Below are 22,412 nucleotides of genomic sequence, written 5' to 3'. Positions count from 1 at the left end.
CCTTATAACGCGACAGTTTTGCACGTTTCGCGTGCTTTTTTCTCGTTCTTCGGCTCTTTTATCTCATAGTAAAAAGTTTGTTCCACTTAACGGTCGGCGATCGTTCGAGTAAAAGCAATTTCCGAAGAATCATCGTCCCCCTGATAAAGCTTTTGCTTTCTGTAATGTTTCGGTGGCTCTTTTTGTCCGCGTATAAAAGGATTTTATCGGGAGGTTTATTCGGCGAAGCTTTAGAAATCTTTATAATCTCAATTTTAACGCTTCTGGTATATTTCTTTTATAGGAAAGATTCGAATTAAAAGTTGATGTCGCCTGAATTTATTTCGGATACCTAATCTGATATTCACCGACATTCTAAAACAACGACGAAATTAACGATGGAAATTCGAATTTTGCCAAAGTGTCAGATCGCGTTTATGCGAGTAAAAGGATCGACATGTGCTACAATTCAATTAAAATTCCGACTAATCTCGAAGGATTTGTTCACCTTTTTCTGATTAACGTACATCTCGCGTTATACCGCTGTTCCTTACGATAATTAACTTTATCGTTCTTGTTATACTACCTGTTTCCTTCTTCATTTTTGAAACATTTTCACCGATGAAAGTTTCACTCTGCAAGGTAACCGAATTCTCGGCAGTGGAAACGCCGTTTCCTTTAAATTCAGAAACTTTCAGCAGTGTTTCTGCGAAGTAAAAATTTGTTTCTTTGGCGGAAGTTAATTTCAGTTTGAGCGCAGGTTAACGAAATTCTTCTAATCTCTATTAATATTCACGAGTGAAATATTTAATGATGTTTGGTCGGCGAATCTAAAATCAATGGCCGGACGAAGCGCAGCATTGCCTGCCGTTTTCGCAATTTTCGCCGATTACTCGGACGATAACTCGGTGGATCGCGAATTATAAATGCAAATTGTTCGACGTATCAGCGTCGAATTTATTAATTATTCGTTATGGAAATCTATTAACGAGTTCAATTTCAACGTTAATAATCAATTGCCTCTTTTCTTCTTTCTTTTTTTTTCTTCTTTCTTTTTTTTTCTTCTCTCTAGTTTCCAACTTTTTTCGATCGATCGATCGATCTTTGAAAACAATCCTTCAAGGAACTCTTTTGAGATCCAGCATCAACGATCCGGCAAAATGTTTCGAGCGAAAATGATCGACAAATTCTTAAGGACTTTAAATACGTCCACTCAACCGTCTTTGATTTTCATTCCTTTCCTCTACCCCGATTCGTAATTTTCTGCTTCCCTTTTTTAACCTCTTTAGTCTTATAGAATAATTTTTCCACGGAGGCAAAACGTCAAAGTTCTCCTTGATGACCCAACGTACTCCATCAAAAACAGTTTGAAGCCTTTACGAAACTTAGTAGTTCTTTCCATTTCTTCGACCGTTTGATACGATGTTCCAAAGGGCAAATATTATAAAATATGAAATTAACTTGTCCTGGTAACGATATTTCTAGTAATAGGTATCGATAGTCGATCCTTCTCTTCGACATCCTCGTCCTCGTTGCCGCAACGCTGTCGTTAATAAGACCGCGTAGTCTTTGTATCTATTTCGAACGCGGACCTCAGAATTTTTCAGCATGTTTCCCTTCAACTACCGGGCCCCTTTAAGCCGTCTGTATACACGCGTAATTGGCAAACGGAAGTTTAATCTAAATTCCGTTGCCACTCTGTCTTTACACAGTTCCACTTTGACGGTGACGCGTACACAGCCTCACTTTGCAAACTCGACACACGAGTAACAGAAATTTTTCGCAACGGCTGAAGGGAAACCGTTCCCAAGACTTTTAAAAAACCTCGGATCGTCGTAGCTTTCGAAAAGGTTTAGCTTGAATAGAAAAGATAAATTGAAGGTTTCCGAAAGCTATTTTATTTGCACTTCAATTTCGTAAGATCTTACGAGCTTCTTGATTTTGATTAATCAAACCTTTGCTAATGGAACGTTCCACGAGGATGTATAATATCACGCAAACCGATCGATGAGCGCTTCGTTTTACCAATTCTTGGAATTCTATCCGGGTTTCGAAGCGGGTTCGTTGAATATTAATCTTTTCTAGGTTGTAATTCCCTCGTTCTCTTTCGCATTTATTGGAACAAATCCCGCGATGCCATGGGATCTGTCGTTTCGATTATCGTTATAAATAACGGCTACACCCTTCCATTGGATTTCGATTTTCTGCGGCCGATTCTACGCGAAACATCTCTATATTACATTTATATACAGGGACCACGTGTCTGGAAATTTCGTTTAACGGCATCCACTTATTCGTATCGTATATTACAAATTTTTTCTTTCGTCAGTTCGTGCGCAACTGGCTCGTCCGACCAATACGTACTTTTTCTACTTGCGCGCTGTCTCCATTCAGGAGACTCACGTATTTACATATATTTATCAAGCTTTTTCCAACCGTAGCGTATGCGCGTTATATCATAATATTAGACGAAGTAATTTTCCCACCGTTACCCAGCTTTTCCTCCGCTTTTCCGGAAGTCATTCCCTCCATCGTTCCACTCCAGTATTCTTCGAAATTCTGCGACATCGCTTCGAAATTAATTTCATTACCGGGCGTTGTACGGTTTCTCCGCAATTAACGTCGCCCATATCGAACCGCGCCCGTTTCCTTTTTCAATTCCATTTAAATAACGACCACCGCCGCCCTCACCCCTTGTCGTCTCCGTAATTGTTCAGGAAATTATCGGTAACGCTATCGGGCCGCGTTGATGATAACCGAGTATATCCGCGGCGAACCGAAACTACGACCGGAAACACCGAGTTCTAACGTGACACACAACCGATCTCGCGCGCCGCTGCACTCCCGTAATTTTACAATTTCCCTTCGCACGTATCCGCTTCCTGCGCGAAGCGACGCGTCCAAGATATACCGCGTAATGTACACGTGCATGCGGTAATAATATAATCGTACTCGGGAAATTCATCTGCCGCAGTTTCAAACTGTTCTTCGTTCACTTTCCTACAGCCGCAGGCGGTGGGATGGATACAAGTTTCAGAAATCAGATACAGCTAACGCGTCAGGATTTGCAGAACGATCGAATACCACCTCTCTATGTAAGCTTATTAATGTTCTATGATTTTCTAGAACAGAGAGAATAACGTGAGAATATTTTTTTTTCTGAATAGGAAAATTCTCTAAAGTCTCGATTTCGATGATCTTTCAGGTACAACAAACTATAGTACGTGAACATTTTCGAGGAAATATCAGGATAGTACCATGAGGTTTCGAACTCGAGTCAATTTTCTGGCAAGCACTTTGCTCACTCAGCCACGGTAACCTTTTATCTCGAATGGAGTAGCGGTCACCTTTTTACGAAAACTCGTGAAATTATATTCTTTCTAATAATTCTAATTTCAATAGCCGGAGAAAAAGTAATTGTTATAAAACACGAAATTTTCATTTCGCATACACCGTAGTTATTTCAATTTTTGTACGTCGAAATGAAACATTTTTCGAAATCCAAAGTTTCCCGTAGTTCCAACGCGCAGCGGTAGAACTTCTTCCACCGTTGTTATCGTTTTTTTCTCCACCTGTTATCATCACTTGCTACATTTTTCTTCGAACGTTGTATCAAGCAACGTGGAAGCGTATACGGTGGAAAAACTTTGCCCGTTGGGGTTGTTCGCTTGCTGTATTTATATCGCGTATTCTTTAAGTTTATAGAATAGAAGTGGAACAAAAAATTTAGTTGCGCGGTGTCGAAAATTCTCTGTGCCATCCTTCGGTGCGACGTTTTATCAACGAAATGAAGTAATTAGGCGGAAAATAACCAGGAAACTAGCGAACGACTGCACGAAAAATTTCCTCTGTATCCCCAGTTTTGTTGGAAATGTACATCTCGTGATATCGTAGACGCGTAAATACAGCTAACTCTACAGGAAGTTACCACGAATTCTCGTTGATTCGCTCTCTCGAAATCCTTTTTTCTCTTTTTCGTTTTCCAAGTGGAATATCGAGCTACCGACTAACGATTATCTTTCCGCGGACAAGAAACAACGAATTACGGCTTCGATAATGGATCCTGGTTCGATTTATGTAAGGAGAAATTATTTTCGTAATTAGACAAGTTTGAGAAATAACTATCTACATGGTGTAAAAAATGTAAAAGCTTCGAAACGCTGCGAAATGTAGAAATGCCGGGCCAAGTTAATTTTGACGACCTATTTCACTCTATTGAGAAGGGGCGTATTATCTGGTTTTGCAAAAAGTTCCAAAAACATATTGTTAATTTTCACGGTGAATTTTGTAACTGAATAATTTTACACGACAAAGGTTTTAACGATGTTGAAATATTTCATACGAATCTCTTCGATGTTATATTTACATTTTCATTGAATCAATTTCGCGTTATTCATTTATTTTCGTTTCTATATTCTGGTTTTTCTTTTATTTCAGACGTTTGCAGTAGAGCGTGTTGATTTGTTCTCGCGTGAAATAAAAAGACTGGGATTTCGTTTGTCTTGCTGTGATTTTACGACGTCCGTCAACGCGAAGAAATATATCAGGAAAGTATTGCCCAATTTAAACAGAAGAATACATTTTACCTCGTTTACAATACGTCCGTCGAGCTTATGTTTACGATAATGAACGAACTCTCCCCGAGAAACACAATACCACCATTACAAAGGGAAAATTCGTGGCGTTCGCCGTTTCAAAATACGATGCAAAGCCGTGCAAAATTAGCCGGTGCTTCTCAAATTATAAATTAACACGTTTATCAGGTATAATCTCTTGTTTGTTGCTCTTTCGTTAATTCACCGTAGAATATTTTATACTTAAACGCGTGAGACGAGCAGCGCTGAAGAACGTTCGACTTAACGAAAAGGAATTTTCATCGAAAGAACCAGTTTGATCGATCCTCTATAAACACGATTTATCGATCGACGATTCCGTTTGCCACGCGAAACGCAATTTTTCTAGTTTCACGCTTCGTACTCCGGCAATGGAAAGCGCCTTTCATTTTGCGCCACTAAACTACGAAACGTCATGGTGGAAACGGATGCGCGGCCTGAAGAATGGGATTTAAATTTGAATGAACGAGGAGGCACGGTGAATATGCGAAGAAATGGCGTAATGTATCATCGTTAGTAATAAAATATACGAGATGTGGGTTAATGACTGGCTCCCTGATTGCATTATGGATCATTTCGCCCTCCTATCGCGGTTACCGTTACTTCCAAGAACTTTTTAACTCGCTTACACGTTTTGTTAGCAAAGCTGAATCGTTGTAAACGTACCTGAGGATAATCGCCGAACTTTGTCTGATAATCGAACACGTACAGGTAAGAGTTTCGATGGGATTGACTGTGAAGGTCTGCTGTTCTCGTAGCCGGTGCCACGGTGTTGGCATCTCCTAAAGCTTCCAAGGTTTCGTCTCTGGAACACAGAAAGGAAAAAGTACTTTCATAAATGGAAGTTTGCGAAACAAGCAAAATGAAAATTCGAACGGATCGGCTAAGATCACGTGCATTGAGAATGATGCAAGTCGCGTTTTACAGGAGTATTAGAACTTTCCTAGAAATTGGTTGCGAGAAAGGACATAGTTTAATCTTTGCGCTCACTTTATGTTCACTGGATGTTGAACAGGTCGTTCCCAGTCGGTATACTCGTTGATTATCGTCGCCAAGATCTCTGCTTGATGATACGTGTACGTGTTACGTACAAACTCGCGTAGAATTTTTGTTCTTCTGTCAGCCTCGATCCCGTACTGCGCGTCATCCGCCGTTAAAGCGAAATACGCCTCCGATCGGACAACACCGATCATCAGATCGTATCTGGAATGTAAATGGTAAATCAATGTGAAATTGTTTGAGCCGTTTTTTACTGGCGAAGCTTGGGCAAGTGACATTGTTTGCTGTATTAATTACAGAGTTTAATGGCATTTCATTGACAGATCATAATGATGTAAATAGTTTTGCCTCATTATGTCGGGATTATTCATATTTACGTATCATTTCGAACACGAACGACGAAACAAATATTACACGCTGATCAATATATCAAATACGTGAATATCTACATCCTGATTCTATTCTGGCTAATTATCGAGGAAAATACTGCGAAAATGTCATGGAGGACGTCTGAATGGCGTATTATTGATCATACTTATTGTACTCGTTTCTATATTTCGTTTTATTTTTCTTTTCACATTTCACATATTTTCCCGACGAAAAAAAAAAAAAAGATTGATGACGTTCTGTTCTTTAAACTAATCGAAGGCGTCGATCTCATTAACTGTAATTGACAAGGCAAGTATATTCCTCGTACTACGGTAGAAGGAAAATTGTTTGAAATTTAATACGTTCGTAGGAACAGAGTGCGCGTGTGTATATGTACATGGCGTAGAAATGGAACGCGCCTTTGTTGACGCTCCATCGTCTTCTTCATTAAACGTAACATAATTACACACACGGTTCAGCTGTTCCATTCCTCCTGATTCTTCGTCCAATGTTCACCCGATGAAAGAAGGTAATAGAAATAGATAGACAGATGGAAAGCGAAAGAGTCTCTCTATTCGAGACAAATTAACTCGGCGCTCTCAGCGAACCGGGACATTCAGCGATACTCACAGGAACGTCGGCGGGAAGAAACGCGGCTCGTTTCAACGATTTCCATTCCCTTTAACGTTATCGTTACGCGTCTGATAGCGCAAAACCTCCGCAGGATCATTTATTTATCGCGGGGCTAAAGGCGTTGCAGCGAAAGGCTACTGCTCCGATCGAGAATGGATCGAGAATGGAACACGAGTGAAAGCACGAAACGCACGAACGTTCGAAAGAATCGCGACGACAAAGGAGAACAAAGACCGATCGTGACAAAGGACGAAACGTAGAGAACTAGTTGACGAGGGTAATTCAACGATTTCGGAATTGTTCTGTGTCTAACAATTCTCTGCTCGCATATTATTTTAGGACACTCGAAGATTCTCTTTTTCAAGTCTAAATGAAAATTAATTCTGATCGCTACAGTACCCATTTTACCTCAATACGACCGCGAAACGTTAATACACCGTGCTTGAATATGCTCTTCGAGCTTTTTTGCTGTCCCTCTAATTGTTTCATGTTAATGATCTTTTCCTTGGAAATTAAAAACAACTACCTTTTCGTTTCTACCAGCCAATGCTCAAAAAATTATGCCCCAGTCGACATTTAGCCGTTTCGTTATTCGTTGTCGGAAGTCTTTGTGCGACTCCGTTCTCTTCTCGTTGAACGCGACGGGTAAAAACATTTTTCCACGACGATACACCGCTCTATAAATACTCGAATCGTTGCTCGCCGTGTTGGCTGGCTAAACGTCGCAATCGTTAAATTACTCCAACAAACGGAATTGCGTTTCGGACAGGAGACTCGTCAGGGAACGACAAAGGGAACGTACCTTGTCGTCCAGCCGCAACAACGAAAACTTCTAAAAGGAAACTCGAGTAATTAAAAGTGCCGCGCGTACACGTGTTCGCCGCAGGTGTAAAACGATTAAAAGCAAAACGGTGGTTCATGAGTGGGAGCAATCGTAGCGGAAAATGAATACGAACGATTTGAGCGGAAATTAAGAAACCGAGTTTTAAAAAAATGGACGACGGTCAAGCACAAAAGGGTAAAGGAATGATAAAGTGAAAAGGAGGCTCGAGTTGTCGTCTTTCGATTCAAACTAATAACAAGTTTCCGCTAGGACGAATGACGATGCAATTAACGAAATCAAAAACACGGTGTCGTTGGAGTTGTAATATCTCGGGGAAGAATCGAATAAAGAACAGGCTAGTGACGGCAAAACAGGGAAGGTAGAAGGTTCGAGGTGGAGGTAAAAGGAAGAGTACGGTGTCGGCGAGAGAGTGATCAAGGGAAAGAGGGAAAATAAAAAGCGGCAAAAGATTTGACAAGACAGTGAAACGTCGCAAGATAAAACGAGCGGGACGGAAAACGGGAAGGAGGAAAGTGAAGCACGTGCGAGCAAGAACGGGGAATACAGGGGAGGGAAAATAGGAGAGTGGAGAAAGACGAGTCGTACTTGTTGGCCACATTTCACGTGCCGAATAAGAGAGACTCGCCGCTTTTTCCTGTGGATCTTCCCGGTTAGTTAGCATGCTCCGTTTAGCCACGTAACGAGACCGCTGTTTTGTTCCAGTCTTACCTGCAACATGTTATATACCATGGACGTATCCACGATTATGCGGGATAAGTTGAAATTCACGATGAAACCAAACAGGCGTACGCTCCATGAATTTTGGGGTAGATCGAGAAATCGTAGTGAAATGCCAGGAGAAGATTTTCGCGTGTTTACCGGACAATTGCAAATGAAATTCACCGTAAAATTATGAAACACCTTATCATTTCTAGAATATTTATCATCCCCGAGTTTTCTTGTTCTTCACGCGTAATATTCAGGCGTTTGCAATGGAAAATTGGATAAAATTCTAGGATATTCGAATATACAGGACGACATGGAGGAAAACGCGAGGGAAAATAGGAGGAAATGAAGAAGGACCGAGGCCGGAAGTACCTCGAGAGTTTCGATACGACGTCCTTCCGCATCAAGATGTTGTTCAACGTATTGATCGTGTCCACTTGCAGAGTGAAATCCTGATCGTCAGGATCGCCTGGATCGATCACCACGCCGTCTATGCTGGGTCCGAAAGCAGGCGCGAATTCCAACCCTTTTACGGGGACCGAAACCAGCGCGTTCAGCGGCACCTCTCTCAGACATTTGAGCAATGCCTGGGGATCACCTGCGGCCTGAACAAACAAGCAAATTTTTAATAAGAAAAGTACCTATACTCGTGCGATGAGTACGAGAAATCTCGTTTATAGATGCTACACGCGCGGTAACAGAGACAAGTCGTAAAGAATAGGTAGGTTCGCGAGTAAATATGTAACTAATGAAAGAAAGCAAAAACAAAAGAAGAAAAAGGAAGAGATAATTACGTTAGACAATGGGTAGCGTTGTCACAAAGATCAGATCGATATTGCGGTACCTCGAGAAGAGGTGAATCGGCGATTGGTAAACGCGAGTTGCACAGAGCGGAACGCAATGACGATGCACCGATTCGCTTTAATTCGGTCGCACGCAAATGAATTGCTTTAGTGACCGGCCCTGTAATCGCCTTTGGAAATCCTGCTCTCGACAGACGTAGGCTAGCCACAATCGAACGTCGACCGAGCTGCTGTGTCGAGGAAATTTGGGGGGATGAACAAATTGCACCCCCTGCAGGTTCGTCGATCTTGCGCGAGAGCATCGATTCGTTGGTTTAACGAATTTAATCGACGCCTTAATATGTTGGAGTGCTAGTCGGAAGCGTCGACTTCGCGGAGGAGTTTCCAATTTTCGAACGAACGGAGCACGAGGGTGGACGGCAGGAGGAGATGGAAGGTTTGACAATTTCGCCGGGGAATTTTTGGGGGTTGAAGCACATCGCGGCCTGGTTTCTCGCTCCGTGATTGGTTTCCTCTCGCCTGCAGCCCTAGCACAGATTCTCGCGCAGCTAAACCGTAAAATTAGACCGATAGGTTCTACCTCTTTCTCGTGTACGTTCGATCTCGGCCAACCGACGTAAAAGATCGAACAGGATTTCATCAGATTTAGCGTTATAATTTTCCAAGTAAATTTTCGCCAAGGATAAATTTTTGATCGACATTTCGATCTTCGGAATTGATACGTTTCTATGTAAAGTGGCGAAGCCACTTATCTTCGATTCGACGATAACGTTCAATCTCATTCGAGATATTCGTGGCTTCATCCGCGAAGCGTCTCTCGCATTAAAAATCGCGAGAATCGATCCGAATTCGAGTGCACAACGAAACGCCGATGATCGCCGCTCGCTATATTTCTAATCGAACTGTAGCCCGCAGGCTCTCCAAATCCGATACGAAATTAATTTCGTCATTTTTCGCCCGCAACAAATTCAATCAATTCTGACTGGACCGCGGCTATCGGCTCGCATAACATAATCCCGTATCGTTTTCCATTTCGTTCGGGCTGTCCCTCTTTTTTTTTTTTCTTTTTTTGTTTTTATTTTTACCACTCGACGGGAACAACGGGAAATAGCGGCTGTAGAGGAAGAGGAGTTGGTTCGGGAAACAATTGGGACGCTCTTACCCCGATTTCGCGTTTAATCGTTATTTTCAATCGGCTGCAAATCGAGGATCTGTTTAGCCTATCTAGAACGTGTTTCGCCAGGGAATAGAGAAGTGGCTACGAGTAGCCGTGGCGCATTTGGTATTGCCTCTCGACGTTCTACGATGAAATCGAGATTCTTTCTCCTACCATGTATATTCCTCTACAGCTGCAGTTCTATTCGTTGCAATTGTTGCAGAGGGTAGCAAAGATCAGCGTTTGATTATTCCATTCGCAAACTTGGAATCGTGGCAGTGGATAGAATACGGTCTGAGTGGAAAGGGATGGTGCATAGCCAGACACTTTGTGCATTGGATATGACGGTATTTGCGATATGTATTTATATTCATAGGGAACTTTTTAAACGCTCCGATTAAACCATTACGGCATTCCGTTTGACAGAATCACCAGGGATAAACGGTTCGTATACGATGGAGGTTTAGCGAAATAAAGCAATAGTTCAGTCCAATCACTAAAATTTCAGTCTCGTTCAATTTCAATGGATGAATTTCAAATAAACGGAGTTTCGTTGGATCATTTGACAAGCTAACAAATCGATGCCCAGTTTCGGTAAACGTTCTGCAAACTATCCTTCGTTTAACAAATTTTCCCGAAGTCGCGTTCGTTACGGTGTTTTTCAACAGCCAAGAATCCGCTCGCGCGATACAACTTTAGTTCCACCGGTGAGCGATTTCAGAAATGCGGCTCGAGCGGATATTGTCGCGACACGGAAGCATAACACGGAAGCGTAACACGGTCGTACATAAATTAAAGTATCAAACGAAACCGGCAAGAACGCGATGTTTTTACATCCGTTAGTTACGCACTAGCAATTATATTAACGATGCATTTCAATTAAGCTAATATGTGCGGCGGACATCGCGCAACAACCCCATCGGGAGTTACAGCGCGTTTCGCGTTTTAACGCAGCCAACGCATCGCGATACGAAAATATCCCCTACCGTCCAATACAATTAAACTACCGGCGATACACGATCGAAAATAATGTCCGACGTTCGGTTCAGTATTTTCCAGGAAAGTGTGTGTTATTCTTCGTGTATCTGTATCGTCATCGCATCTCGCTTTGCTCTTCGAGTCTCATTTTTTACATTGTTCACTCGTTCCCTTTTATGCGCCGTTCTAATCGCCATTAGTACATGCGATATTTTCCGATTCTCCTTTGTTTTTACGACATTTCTCCTGATTGATAATTTTCTGCGTTTTCGTTCTTCTGTATTTTCTTCCTTGTGCCAGATGTTTTAAAGTATAAGCACGATATACCGTTCTACCCTCGTGCACGCTTCAGTATATGTTTCCCTGGCTGATTTTTAAGTTAAAAGTTCTCTTCCTTCATGTTTTAAACATAATTTTTAATCGGGTGGACTACGCTCCAGGTAGTCAAGAATTTCTTGCAACAAGAAAACTAATACGGTTGTACGTTTGTCGGTATCGTATGTACGAAAGTATTGAGAAAGAGAAAGAGAGAAGGAGAGCGAGAATTGTTTCCCTCGCGGGGAATGTCTGACGGCGGTTTATTTGCCTCGGAGTTGTCGCCGAACCGGAGACCTTAATGTAATGCACTCCGAGCAATACTCACCCACGAGCAATTTAGATGTTTGGCAACTTGCAGAGCGTAATTTGCAGCTCCTCTCACCAGCGCCCATGGTGAAAGCGCGCTACCAGACATTAGAACGCTGCGATGAAACAGCAAGCCTGCAACAATTAAAAAGTAATGACCGATGGTTATCCATCTTGCGTACGTACAACTACACACAGCCGTACAACTACTACTTTGCCAGTCCGTAATTTCCATCCTTTCCGTCGGACCATCGAAACAAGAAACGCTTTGAACGCAATTAAAATTAATGTAACAAAAATTAACGTACAGATAAATCCTAAAAGTAGCGATTTTTTCTCATTAAGTTATTATCGTGAAAAAGATGGAGCGATTTAGCCAACGTAGTCTTCATCCTTGCATTGCCGCGAATTGATCTGGTCGCTTGGCATGAAAGCAGCACGTGTAGCAGTTTAAAAATATGATCCTAAATGGCTGGGCGAGGAAACCCTTAGCCTCGCGGATCTTTGCTTGCCAAACAGCTTCGTCGGTTTCCTGCCTTTCCGCTATCATAAATCATCGACGAAATAAAATTGAATTGGAGAAATTTCGAAATCTCATTTCGACTCTCTGCGAACGTGGATCTAAGGGAAACACGATGTGTACTGTAATATCGCGTTTCGCGAACGCGATATGATTTTATCGACCTTGATATCCGTAAAACAGGATTTCTCATGGAAGTTACTTAAATCTTAACCGTCGTTAATCTTCGTATCGGTAAGGCGGTGTTCGCCGAGTAACATTATCGCGACAGTTCGCCAAGGTACATCATTATCTCGGGAAAGATCCAACGATGCTACGTTTCGAGAGAAGCAGCAGGATTTCGCGTGGACTCGATACATGTTTTCAAGCAACCGGTTATCGCGGTTTCGGCTGGCTTCGTTAGAGAATCCAGATAACGTTGTTTCGCCACTCGGTAGACAAAAGCTGCTTCTCCCTCGTAATCAGCTGGCTGAGTTTAATCGGAAACTTGGGAGTCGTTAATCTTCGTATCGGGGCGCAAAGGATTCGACCTCGGAGATTTTGTCGCTGGATACTCTGATGAATTCGCGACGCCTGCGGTTTTCTGTCGTCCTTCCGATCTCTGTGTTTCGTCCACGGCTGAGAAATAGATTTTACAACGATCAACGAACGAAGAAAAGGGAAAAGCGTAGGTAGTCGGAGATACGTAACAAATTGGTTTCGTCAATCGTATCGATGAACCGAGCAATGATCGGGATGTCATCGTCGGTGACGTACGTCCACGTGAATGACTCTGTAACGATGAAGGCTGTCGATACGCGTTCGAGAATCTTGCACGAATACGACTCTTATCATCTCCTCAAGTGCGTTGATCCATTAGCTACGACTAGCACCGATGTTCGTGTTTCAGCCGATTCAAACAGTCTATCCCTTGGCTGTCTCCGTATGTGTCACTCAGACGGGACAATCGGTGACTGACGGTTTCTCCAACTAAGTGCGTTTCTGTATACAGTGCTGTCCAAGTCAGCCAGTTATAAATACGACATACATAGATGCATCTACATAAATGGCTCGTTATCGTTGTTAATTTGTAGCCTCAAATTTCCACGTTTGCATATGTTGAAGTGGTCATCACTTTTAAGAAAACTCTACATCTGGTCTTTTTAGTTTTCTCAAGCACTGACAGCGTGTAGACAAAAGACTGCGACGAAGACAGACCATGAACAGTAGACAGGCGACGTTGGCTTCGGGGTTTCCAGTTATTGGCTAACACAGCTAGCGCGCGGATCTGGACCAGCTCAAATTGTATTCTTAGTTATAATTACACTTCTATTTAAATATATTTTCTGCCTTACAATTTATCCACGAGTTTTCTCTGTTTACACATCGAATAACCTCAACAGCATAGAATCGCCGTTAGAGAAGAAATTATCATCCGCAAATTTGACAGCGATTTCTTTCGCAATTCGCGCACGTTTAATTTTGCAAAAAAAAAAAAATCTAACAGCTTTCATGTAAACACATGGTCATAGGCCCTGTCGCAAAAACACTCGTTAAAGTGTTATTACGCAGCATGATTGCACGGTATCCACTCACGGGAAAATTAATCTGTCAACTTGCCCATTAACATGCACATTCCGTGTTGGACAGCAAGTAAGATGGAGTAGCTCAACATCCGTCGGTTTAAAGTATATTACACACTGAGAGGTACGTCTCTCGAATTGTTCAACCATGAGTTTATCACTTTAAAACTTGCTCTCAGCTCGGATAATAAACGAAGCATGTCTCAGCCAATGGCTCACTTATACCATTATACTTGCACCGTAGACTAGGCCGAAACGTTATTGAGACTAGAAGATTGAAAGCTTACGGACTTAGAGCTATTTGCATTTCATAATTTTAATATTTACTCGGAGAGAGTTAGGTGGCATTTCGATGAATCTTTGTTTAGAATTTACGCTAAGGAGTATCAAAGGTGTGACGATGTCCGAGTCATTTGAGTTTGGTGAAAGTCATGGAAATGCTCTTACGACGTTCTTTCGGAATATTTCGTACCATTTCTATCGCAATACCATTAACGTTAAGTTCCGCATATAAATTGATGCATCGTTTTACTCGTATTCGTAGGATGCCTAGGGATATAGAGAAAAGGCTGCTGCGATATTTCATAAGCAATTTCTCTGACGTACATTATCTTGATAACCTGCACAAGTGAGAAAAATGCGAGACTTGGCGTAATGCGTACTATTACCACGCATACTTCAAATTACTCTCTTTTCTTCGGAACATTGTCCCTGGATACGAGTGGAAAGCGTTCAACTCGTAGAAATAACACCGTGATTGCAAATTTCGCATTCAATTTTTCCAGTTACTCTCAACGTTTCTCTATGAACGCGAGTCGATCTATTTTTATCGTAACGTTATTTTAGTCAAACAACGAAACAACGCAGAGTCCGGAGTTTCTGCGAATGAAATATAAATGCCACGAACCGACGTATAACTACGATCTCATTCTATTCATTCTACTTATTGCTGTTCCGAAAGCTATAAATTTCGAATGATTCTCGCTCGAATGCATCGCATGGCAAACATATTCGAGATATTACCAAATATCAACGCGCTGTTTTTTCCTCGGCGATTTTTCCTTCCGAACGTCACGCTTGGTGTTCGTTTCCGGCAAAGCTTATTAACTTATCATCCACGGCAGTTGTCAGCATCGCCGTGCTTCGGAGAAGATGACTATGCCTTTCCAGTCGAGTTTACGAGGGAATCAAGAAGAGGATCAAGGAGGTAGAGGAGGCACAGAGAAGAGGGCAGCGAGGGGTCGGACAGTAGAAGCTTACGTTCGCTGGTAATATTCATAACTTGCAAGCGGCTTACCGTCCTCTTCTCTCGTACGAATGTTTATGCGGTCGATATTTAAATTAACCGACCACTTGAACAAGTTTTTCCTCTTTTCTCGCGATTATAAATACAATCTTCAGCGTGAATATTCGCGGTCTCTCGCCGCATTAACCGTTCCCCGTTCGTATTTCACCTTACCTTTCTTCTTTTCTTCTCCTTCGCTGTAAAAGAATTGAAACCTCCGAGGGAAGTCGTTTCTGCTCGGCGATCGCAGTTTTCATCGATTTCGTTTTCTTCGCTATGAAGCCGACAAGGAACGAGTAAGCATCGCGGGAGCCTTCGTTTTGCTCCATTTCATTTTCGTCCATCGCACCGGAAAAATGCATTTTCCAGTTGCATTTCCTGCCTTTGCGTATCTATTAATCGAACCGTGATTCACGGCCACCGCAGGGATCCTCGATAGACACTTTATTTTCTGTAAGCGGAACGACGATGTCGAGCGACGTTCTTCTTTTTTTTTGAGAATTCAGAATTTTTTCAAATCCTCCAGGGGAACGAGAGACGTTTCTAAATACGTTTCCATGGATGAAGTAATTGCAAGGCGTTGTTGAATTAATTGATAGGATACCGTTTCTGGTAACGACACCGGGTATCTATTGGTCACGGAGGAAAATATGCAAAGCGTAAACAGCGCCGTGGGACCCGTGTCAGCTAACGACGGTAAGTTATTATACTTGTAAAAAAATGGCAAATCGGTCTGCATGAATAAAAAGTATCCGAATACGAAGCATCCTTAAGCTGCTTATCTTTATTTTGGTATCAAGAATAACGAAACGTTCTTTCGTTGAGAAAAGTTTGCCTCTTCAGAAATACTAACGCGTACGTGGATGTGCAGCTTTTTTATTTAATTGAAGCACGACTTCGAAAGATGCAATTTAATAACCACAACTATATGTCAACGTTACTTTTTCTAAGATAGCCTCGGGCCATCGATATGTATCGTCGATATTTCAAGATTCTCAACTAAAAGGATCGATACGTATCGTCGATACAATATTATCGATATCTATTGACAAACTACAGTTTCGTTGAGAACTTTGGAATATTGACAGTATCATTGATCGTCTGAGAACAGCCTTAGACTTTTCACCGCGTTTCCCGTTACGTTGCTTATCGCGTATAACATTTATCAACGTATCACGATCGGGAAATAAGAAATTATCTTATTCCAGTTGTTATAAAGTTCGTCCCTAAAGAGATCAAACTACATTTTGAGTACTACGTTTCGAACTCTCATGCAATTTTTAGAAATTCGAGATTCAAGTGCCGGCTGCCCGACACAGATTCATTAGCGATACCTTCCAAGACCTCGAGTTACCAGATTGCTGGTAATAAATGCACAGGCTGCGTTGCACGCGTGCATAGACACATATGCGTCCGTTGCTGCGCTGCCAGCTGTACGTCATTTCACAGCACGGTAATGGATAGTCGAACATGCAATATCGATCTGTCTTTTCCTCCGCATCTTCCGTTCTCTCGTCTTTTCCGGTCCGAAAGTGGCCGCAGGCGTCGCGACACGAACTTTTCCCAACGATCGTTGTCTATCCGTCACGTTAACTTCGTGCTATCTCGCGTTTCATATTTCTTCTTCTTCTCATACGCTTCTGTTGGACCGTATTTGGAACGTTCTCTGTTTTCGTATTCGAAGCTTTTCGCTAAGTTGAAGCTAACACGCGGATGAACAGCGCAGAGACGATTTCGTAGGCGTGTATTGATTTTCTCAGCCGAGTAAAAATATGATCGAATTTTGTTGCGTCGACGGTATCAAACGAAAAGAGCGGAGAAACTCGGATATCGCAATTAATCAATGTGAGGTTGCTCAATGTTTCTTCAGTTTCCTTATGCACGGATTACTGATAAAAAGAAAAATCATCTATCGCTGCATGTTCTAATTAAAATCTTTCAATCTATACATTTTTCACATCCGCATCGAAGCGTTCAGATTTTTTCCAATTATACAGTCCAGATGAGAACGCAATCGCAGATTGGAAAAATATCGATATCAGCCGGCGGAAGAGTCGTGATTAGCGCGCGCAACATCTCAAGCGATCCCCCAGGCTAAGGGTTAATCGAGAGAAGCGAAACTGGGCCGATAACATCGATTTCGTAGCTCTCATGTTTTATTGAATACGCTCATTGGCCATGCCAGTGCTCTCCTCTCGAGCCGGCACTCGACCAAGGAAGAAATCGTTTCGTCGTCGGCGACGCGAGGGATTCCTCTTACGGTCAGAAACGGGCACAACGTGAAACGACCTCGTTAGGGAAGCGATTTGATCTATGCCTTTACTCGCGATTCTTTTCTTCCAACGCTTCGACAGCGACCGTATTTTTGTTCTTGTCGAGAACTCGAGAATCACCCAATGATGGTAACTTGGTGTTATCAAAGAACGAACGGTCGACACCCATCGGGCGAATAAGCGTAGATGCGCCAAAGCGTAACGAGCGCTCAGAGATCAAAAATTTTAATTAATAGATCGTTCGGTTGGTTTTGAAAGGACGCGCTTACGAATTTCAATTGGTCAGAAGATCGCGGATGGCAATTTATCAAGCTTGAAGGAATACGCAGACAACGTTCCATGGCTACGTGGAACGCCTTGTGCTGTACCTGTGGATTCAAACTGAGACAGCATAGCCGGCAGTTTATTAGTAAGACGAATGGAGCCCAAAGGATTAATCAGCGAGCTGTGACTTAATGGATGATTTGTGGTGTCGAATTTTGCCCGGTATCTACGTATATTCTAATTTGCCAATTGCCTCGTTCCATGCGTGGCGAATAACGAATCACCGAGTCGAAGGATTTCTCTTTTCGCGGAAGAAACAAAAGACGCAACGATAAAAACGGGAAGGCAGAAAATGGTTAGAAGAATTCCATCGAGATCGACCATTTTTCATCTCTATTTTCAGTAGCTACGACTCGTTTGCTTCGAACACGTAATACACAACCGAACTACAATATCCAACAATACCGAGCGATATTTCTACCTCCGCGATTACCACCAAAATTAATTGGACCAACATCCGTGCAACTTCGCTGATACCATACATTCCACAGACGCGGAACCACCACGAAGGTTATTGGTCTCTCTTGAAAAATGGCTCTTGATTTACAGTTCCTGCATCATCGGTAAAATTTCTAGCTCTCGATTACTTTCATCGAGCGCCGGCAATCGAAACAACGTTCTACTCCGACAGGAAAATCTCAAACGATTAACAAGTCTTGAACAACGAATCCTGCGGCGATCTTTCAATCGACGATTGCACGGTTCGAAACCGGTGGCCAAATACACCGGCAGATTCCCAGACAAGGACGAGTATTTATGTAGAGTGGACGAACGAGGTCGACCAGGGTGTGATCTCCTCTTTGGTGGATCGTAGCTGATAGCGATTCTGTTTGGCCTGCCACCTGATAGAGAGTTCCTAACCGCGGACATTATCCATTCGGAGCCGGTTGCTTGCGTAGATTAAACTCTACGGATTAGACACCATCAGAGAAGGACCGGTTAGAGGAGCTAGCGGTTCGATTTCGAATCGATCGGCCGGGATAATACTAACGTTTCTCACCTGGCGTTTTAGTAATTGCGACCAAGTTCCTCGCATACTTTTGTCAGCATTGCGAGCGAATTTTTTCTTTTTTAGAAATTCTAAGCTCCGTCCGAATTCAGATGGTGGCACATCTCGCAATGAGTGTTACCGTGCTGATGCTCGAGATAATTAATTACCCGACGCTATCAAAGCGATCAAACTGGCTGATTACTATGTTTTCATGAAAACATAAGTTCCGAATTATTTTGCACTTTCTACATTTTTTCTGTCTTGAAAAATGCAATGCGAGAATTTAGATATGCCGTTCGGGTAGATCGCTTCTCATATATATTTATAAACTACGTTTGAACGATGAAAAATTAATGTAAATCGATCGTAGTAATGAAATCGCGCGAGAATTCTTTTGAACTAGTACTCGGAGCGTTGTACTCCTGTGACAGGCGGCACGTTAAGATTACGCGAGTTCTCGTTGTGGCCGCGTATAAATCACAGAGAACGGTATAAAAACCACGCTCTGATAAGCGGCGAGATTCGTCGAGCACGCAGTCTACTTTGAGTCTGGATAATTAAAAAAGAAATGCATAACTTTCCACGATACGCAGGCTAGCCTGCTCTTTCAATTAATTAAACCAATCAATTTTACCGGCGTTGTTTATCAGTAATTCATAATCCAACTGTACTCTGCACACAAATTTGTTCAACTGTAGTAAAACAAGTTCTTTCTACGTCCCATGTAAAATTCCTATTATCGATTCTCTAATCTATCGTCAAATATCTGCTTTTTAAAAGCCGCGCTTGGCAAACAATTTTCCAGTGGATGGTAATGCAAACAAATTTTTATTAGAGCGAAGCGATGTCCATGGGATTTTGTAATCAGAGCGTAGAAAAATTTGCCCGGCGAAGAGAAGGAAAGAAAGAAGGGAAATATAGCGTGGTGCGAATCGAGGCCCGCTTTTTCCATTAAAGCGATCCTCCTGTACAGAATTGCCGTCATTCATCGTTCGGGCCGGCGGTGCTGATGCCATCAGCGCAAATTGCACGGCGCATTTTACGTCACAAATGGCGGCGTTGCGTGGCATTTGCTGGTCGTAGACTCATTAAACGAGCCTTTCGCTCGTAATGCCTCTCGACGCGCGTTGCTCTGCTCGACGACGAACGTGCGACTTTTCCCCGCGGCACGTCACGCCCGCCGCAATAAACCTGGTTGCTGTTAGTGTTGCCGTCCTCTTTTTCGCGACTCCAGTCCCACTAGGATTACCGTGACGGAATGAAATCGAGGGGTTGCTAAGTAAATCCCGTTGATCGGCCTCGAGCAAGATTTGAACAGACCCTGCATCGAGATCAGCTGGCAAAAGAGTAAAAGTTGAAGATATTTTACAGAATATTCGTTTGGTCTTTTAGCTGACGCGAAGAACGATGCTAAGATAATCCGAGTAATTTTCGGTTCGATGATTCTCTTCTCGAATTATTACTTCTTTCGTGATTCGAAGTAATTCGAGGTAATTTTTGTCAAAATGAAAAATGTTAACGTTTAGTCAGCGTTAAAGAAAAAGTGGAATATTGGACGGAGAGTCTGCGTAACACGGTACGACCGGATCTCCAAGTTCCAGAATATCACGCCTTATTGATTGTAACTTGCCATCCAATTTTCCCTAGCAGCAGCCGGTCCAATCATGTCCATATGCGCATATTAAAGTTAATCCGGAGCATATACAGGGGAAGTCGCCGGAAAGCAGGAGAGGGCTGGTGGTTTACCAGACGTGATCAATTAGGGGTAGAATCAGCTGGCCTAATCTCCATTGACAGTTTCCAGCTGTAGTGAATTATCGTACGGTTGAGTTAACGATAAGGTGGATCCGGTCAGATTACTTCGTTGTTTTCCCCCGTCCTTGAAGGATCGATTTGTCTTCCATACGCTGAAACAGCCCCGACCAGTTTCCGCTCACGCGACCCTAATCAACGAAAGACCTGAGAAATGATTTTCGCCAGCTTTTAGTTATTAATTTCCTTGGTCGATACGGTCGCGTCGAGTTTCAAAGAAATTTATTCGCTCGTAGATAGGCGTACGTGGAAAGTCTGACTGTTTTAAGCGCCACGGTGGATAATTTGGGGGTGACACGGTCGCAAACATTTTACAGCGAATACCCTTTGCTCCGTCAAGAAGGGTCTCTTTCCACAGACGAGACGATAAAAAAGGTGAGAACGATCTCTAAAGCGATGTTCCCGCGACGAAGTATCGGACAAGTCGAAAGGGAAGCTCTTTATCGACGTATTCGAGCAAGACTAACAACAGCAAGGAGGGTTGCCGTCCGAAACGAAGTGCGCCGGAAGCTAGCGGCTGTTTTTTTATGGGTTCGGTCAGGTCCGAGGCCCGTTCACCCCTCGTTTACATCTAACGCTTTAATCTTGAATATTCCATCAGTTATTTCTAAACGTGCCTGTTAAAAGGGTTAGCGTGATCCAACGTTAATTATTCCAAGGGCCGGCGCACGACAGAAATAAAATATACGCCGTGCTGCCCCCTTACACGCTCCAAGAGGGGTGAATTACCTGTGATTCGATTAAAGTGACGCGATTCCTCTGACTGGTCGAAAAAAACTCGTTTGATCTTCCTCCCTCCCGCCCTACCGCCATGTACCACCGTGTATCAGCGTACGTGCTTTTAATATTCAAATAAACCTCCCTTGCTTTCGATCGTAGCCACTGAAATGTTCGCCAAACACGTTCTCGTCTTTTTACGGTCGAAGATCGAAGGGTGTTTGGATGTCTCCTCCCAGACGCAGGCTTGGAATATTCTGATTTATAAGAAAATGAAAAAATAAAAAATCGAACGATATATTCCGTGAAATTATGTTAAAAGTGTAAAACAATGGGATTTTCATAAACCAACGCAATTACGACAGACATAACGAAATACTTTGGAGAAGAGAAATAGAAAACTACTCACCGTCTGGCACCGCGTGACTGGTCATTAGGAAATTGACACAAGCAGCCCCGGTACCGTGGCCGACCAACGTCACGTTCCTAGGATCACCACCAAAGTAGCCGATGTTCTCTTGCACCCAGTGCAACGCAGCGATCTGATCCATCAAGCCGTAATTCGCCGGCGAGCGTAAGTGCGAATCCGTGTTGGCGTTTAGAAAGCCTGTAATGAAAACAAGCCTGGTTATGCTCGTTTGGCCGCGTTTCGATGTTACGCGGGCTGCTGCTAAACTACGGTTAAATTATCGAGACTCCCTCCTAATCAGGGATAATTCGAATCGATAAATTTAACGATAGCGCGCGAGTTCGTTTTTCCATCGTAAATATACAGTAAATTTTCTTTGCTCCGCCAAATACAATAATTGAAGTCCATTAATACTGGGAAGAAATTCTTCGAATTTCTTTGCTTTAGATCTTAAAGCTGCGCGTTCTTGACAATCGTAATAGACGAGAAAATGGACTTTCAACAGCTTCCAAGATGGAGAATCGTAAGAACGAGAGATAAAACGCGAAATCGGTTCGAAGCGACTGTTCTTGACCCAGACTACGACCTGAATTTAGGACATCCCGTGTCTCTGCACGTAAACTGGTGTAAACGAATATGGGAGCTCGTTTCCGGTTGAAAAGCGGATGGAACAAGAGTAAGAAACGAGCATGGCTCCGCTCTTCAAAGGAAACGAAGCCACTTGGCGCGCGCCAAAGACACTTTTGACCGAGCAATCGCAGCTTTTCCGGTCGGCACCCGCCATCCGTAAATACTATGTCGATGGTTCGCATCGAT

The 22,412-nt window shown here is 42.8% G+C and overlaps 1 protein-coding gene across 1 annotated transcript in view; it reads right to left on the bottom strand.

The window, feature by feature from the left end:
* Positions 1-22,412, bottom strand: part of LOC117230343 (neuroligin-4, X-linked-like) — a 222,531-nt gene that overhangs the window by 7,683 nt on the left and 192,436 nt on the right. The window contains exons 3-7 of the mRNA XM_033487691.1: positions 21,597-21,794; positions 11,723-11,838; positions 8,515-8,747; positions 5,583-5,795; positions 5,259-5,397 (exon numbers count right to left, since the gene is read on the bottom strand). Of these exons, the coding sequence (XP_033343582.1) occupies positions 5,259-5,397; positions 5,583-5,795; positions 8,515-8,747; positions 11,723-11,838; positions 21,597-21,794 (899 nt within the window). The remainder of the gene's footprint in view (positions 1-5,258; positions 5,398-5,582; positions 5,796-8,514; positions 8,748-11,722; positions 11,839-21,596; positions 21,795-22,412) is intronic.

The sequence above is a fragment of the Bombus vosnesenskii genome, unplaced genomic scaffold (genome assembly GCF_011952255.1).
Source record: "Bombus vosnesenskii isolate JDL3184/JDL3185 unplaced genomic scaffold, Bvos_JDL3184-5_v1.1 scf7180000013266, whole genome shotgun sequence".
In the NCBI taxonomy this organism is placed as follows: domain Eukaryota; kingdom Metazoa; phylum Arthropoda; class Insecta; order Hymenoptera; family Apidae; genus Bombus; species Bombus vosnesenskii.
The sequence above is the reverse complement of the archived record's forward strand: the minus strand, read 5'-3'. Positions and strand labels throughout refer to the sequence as shown.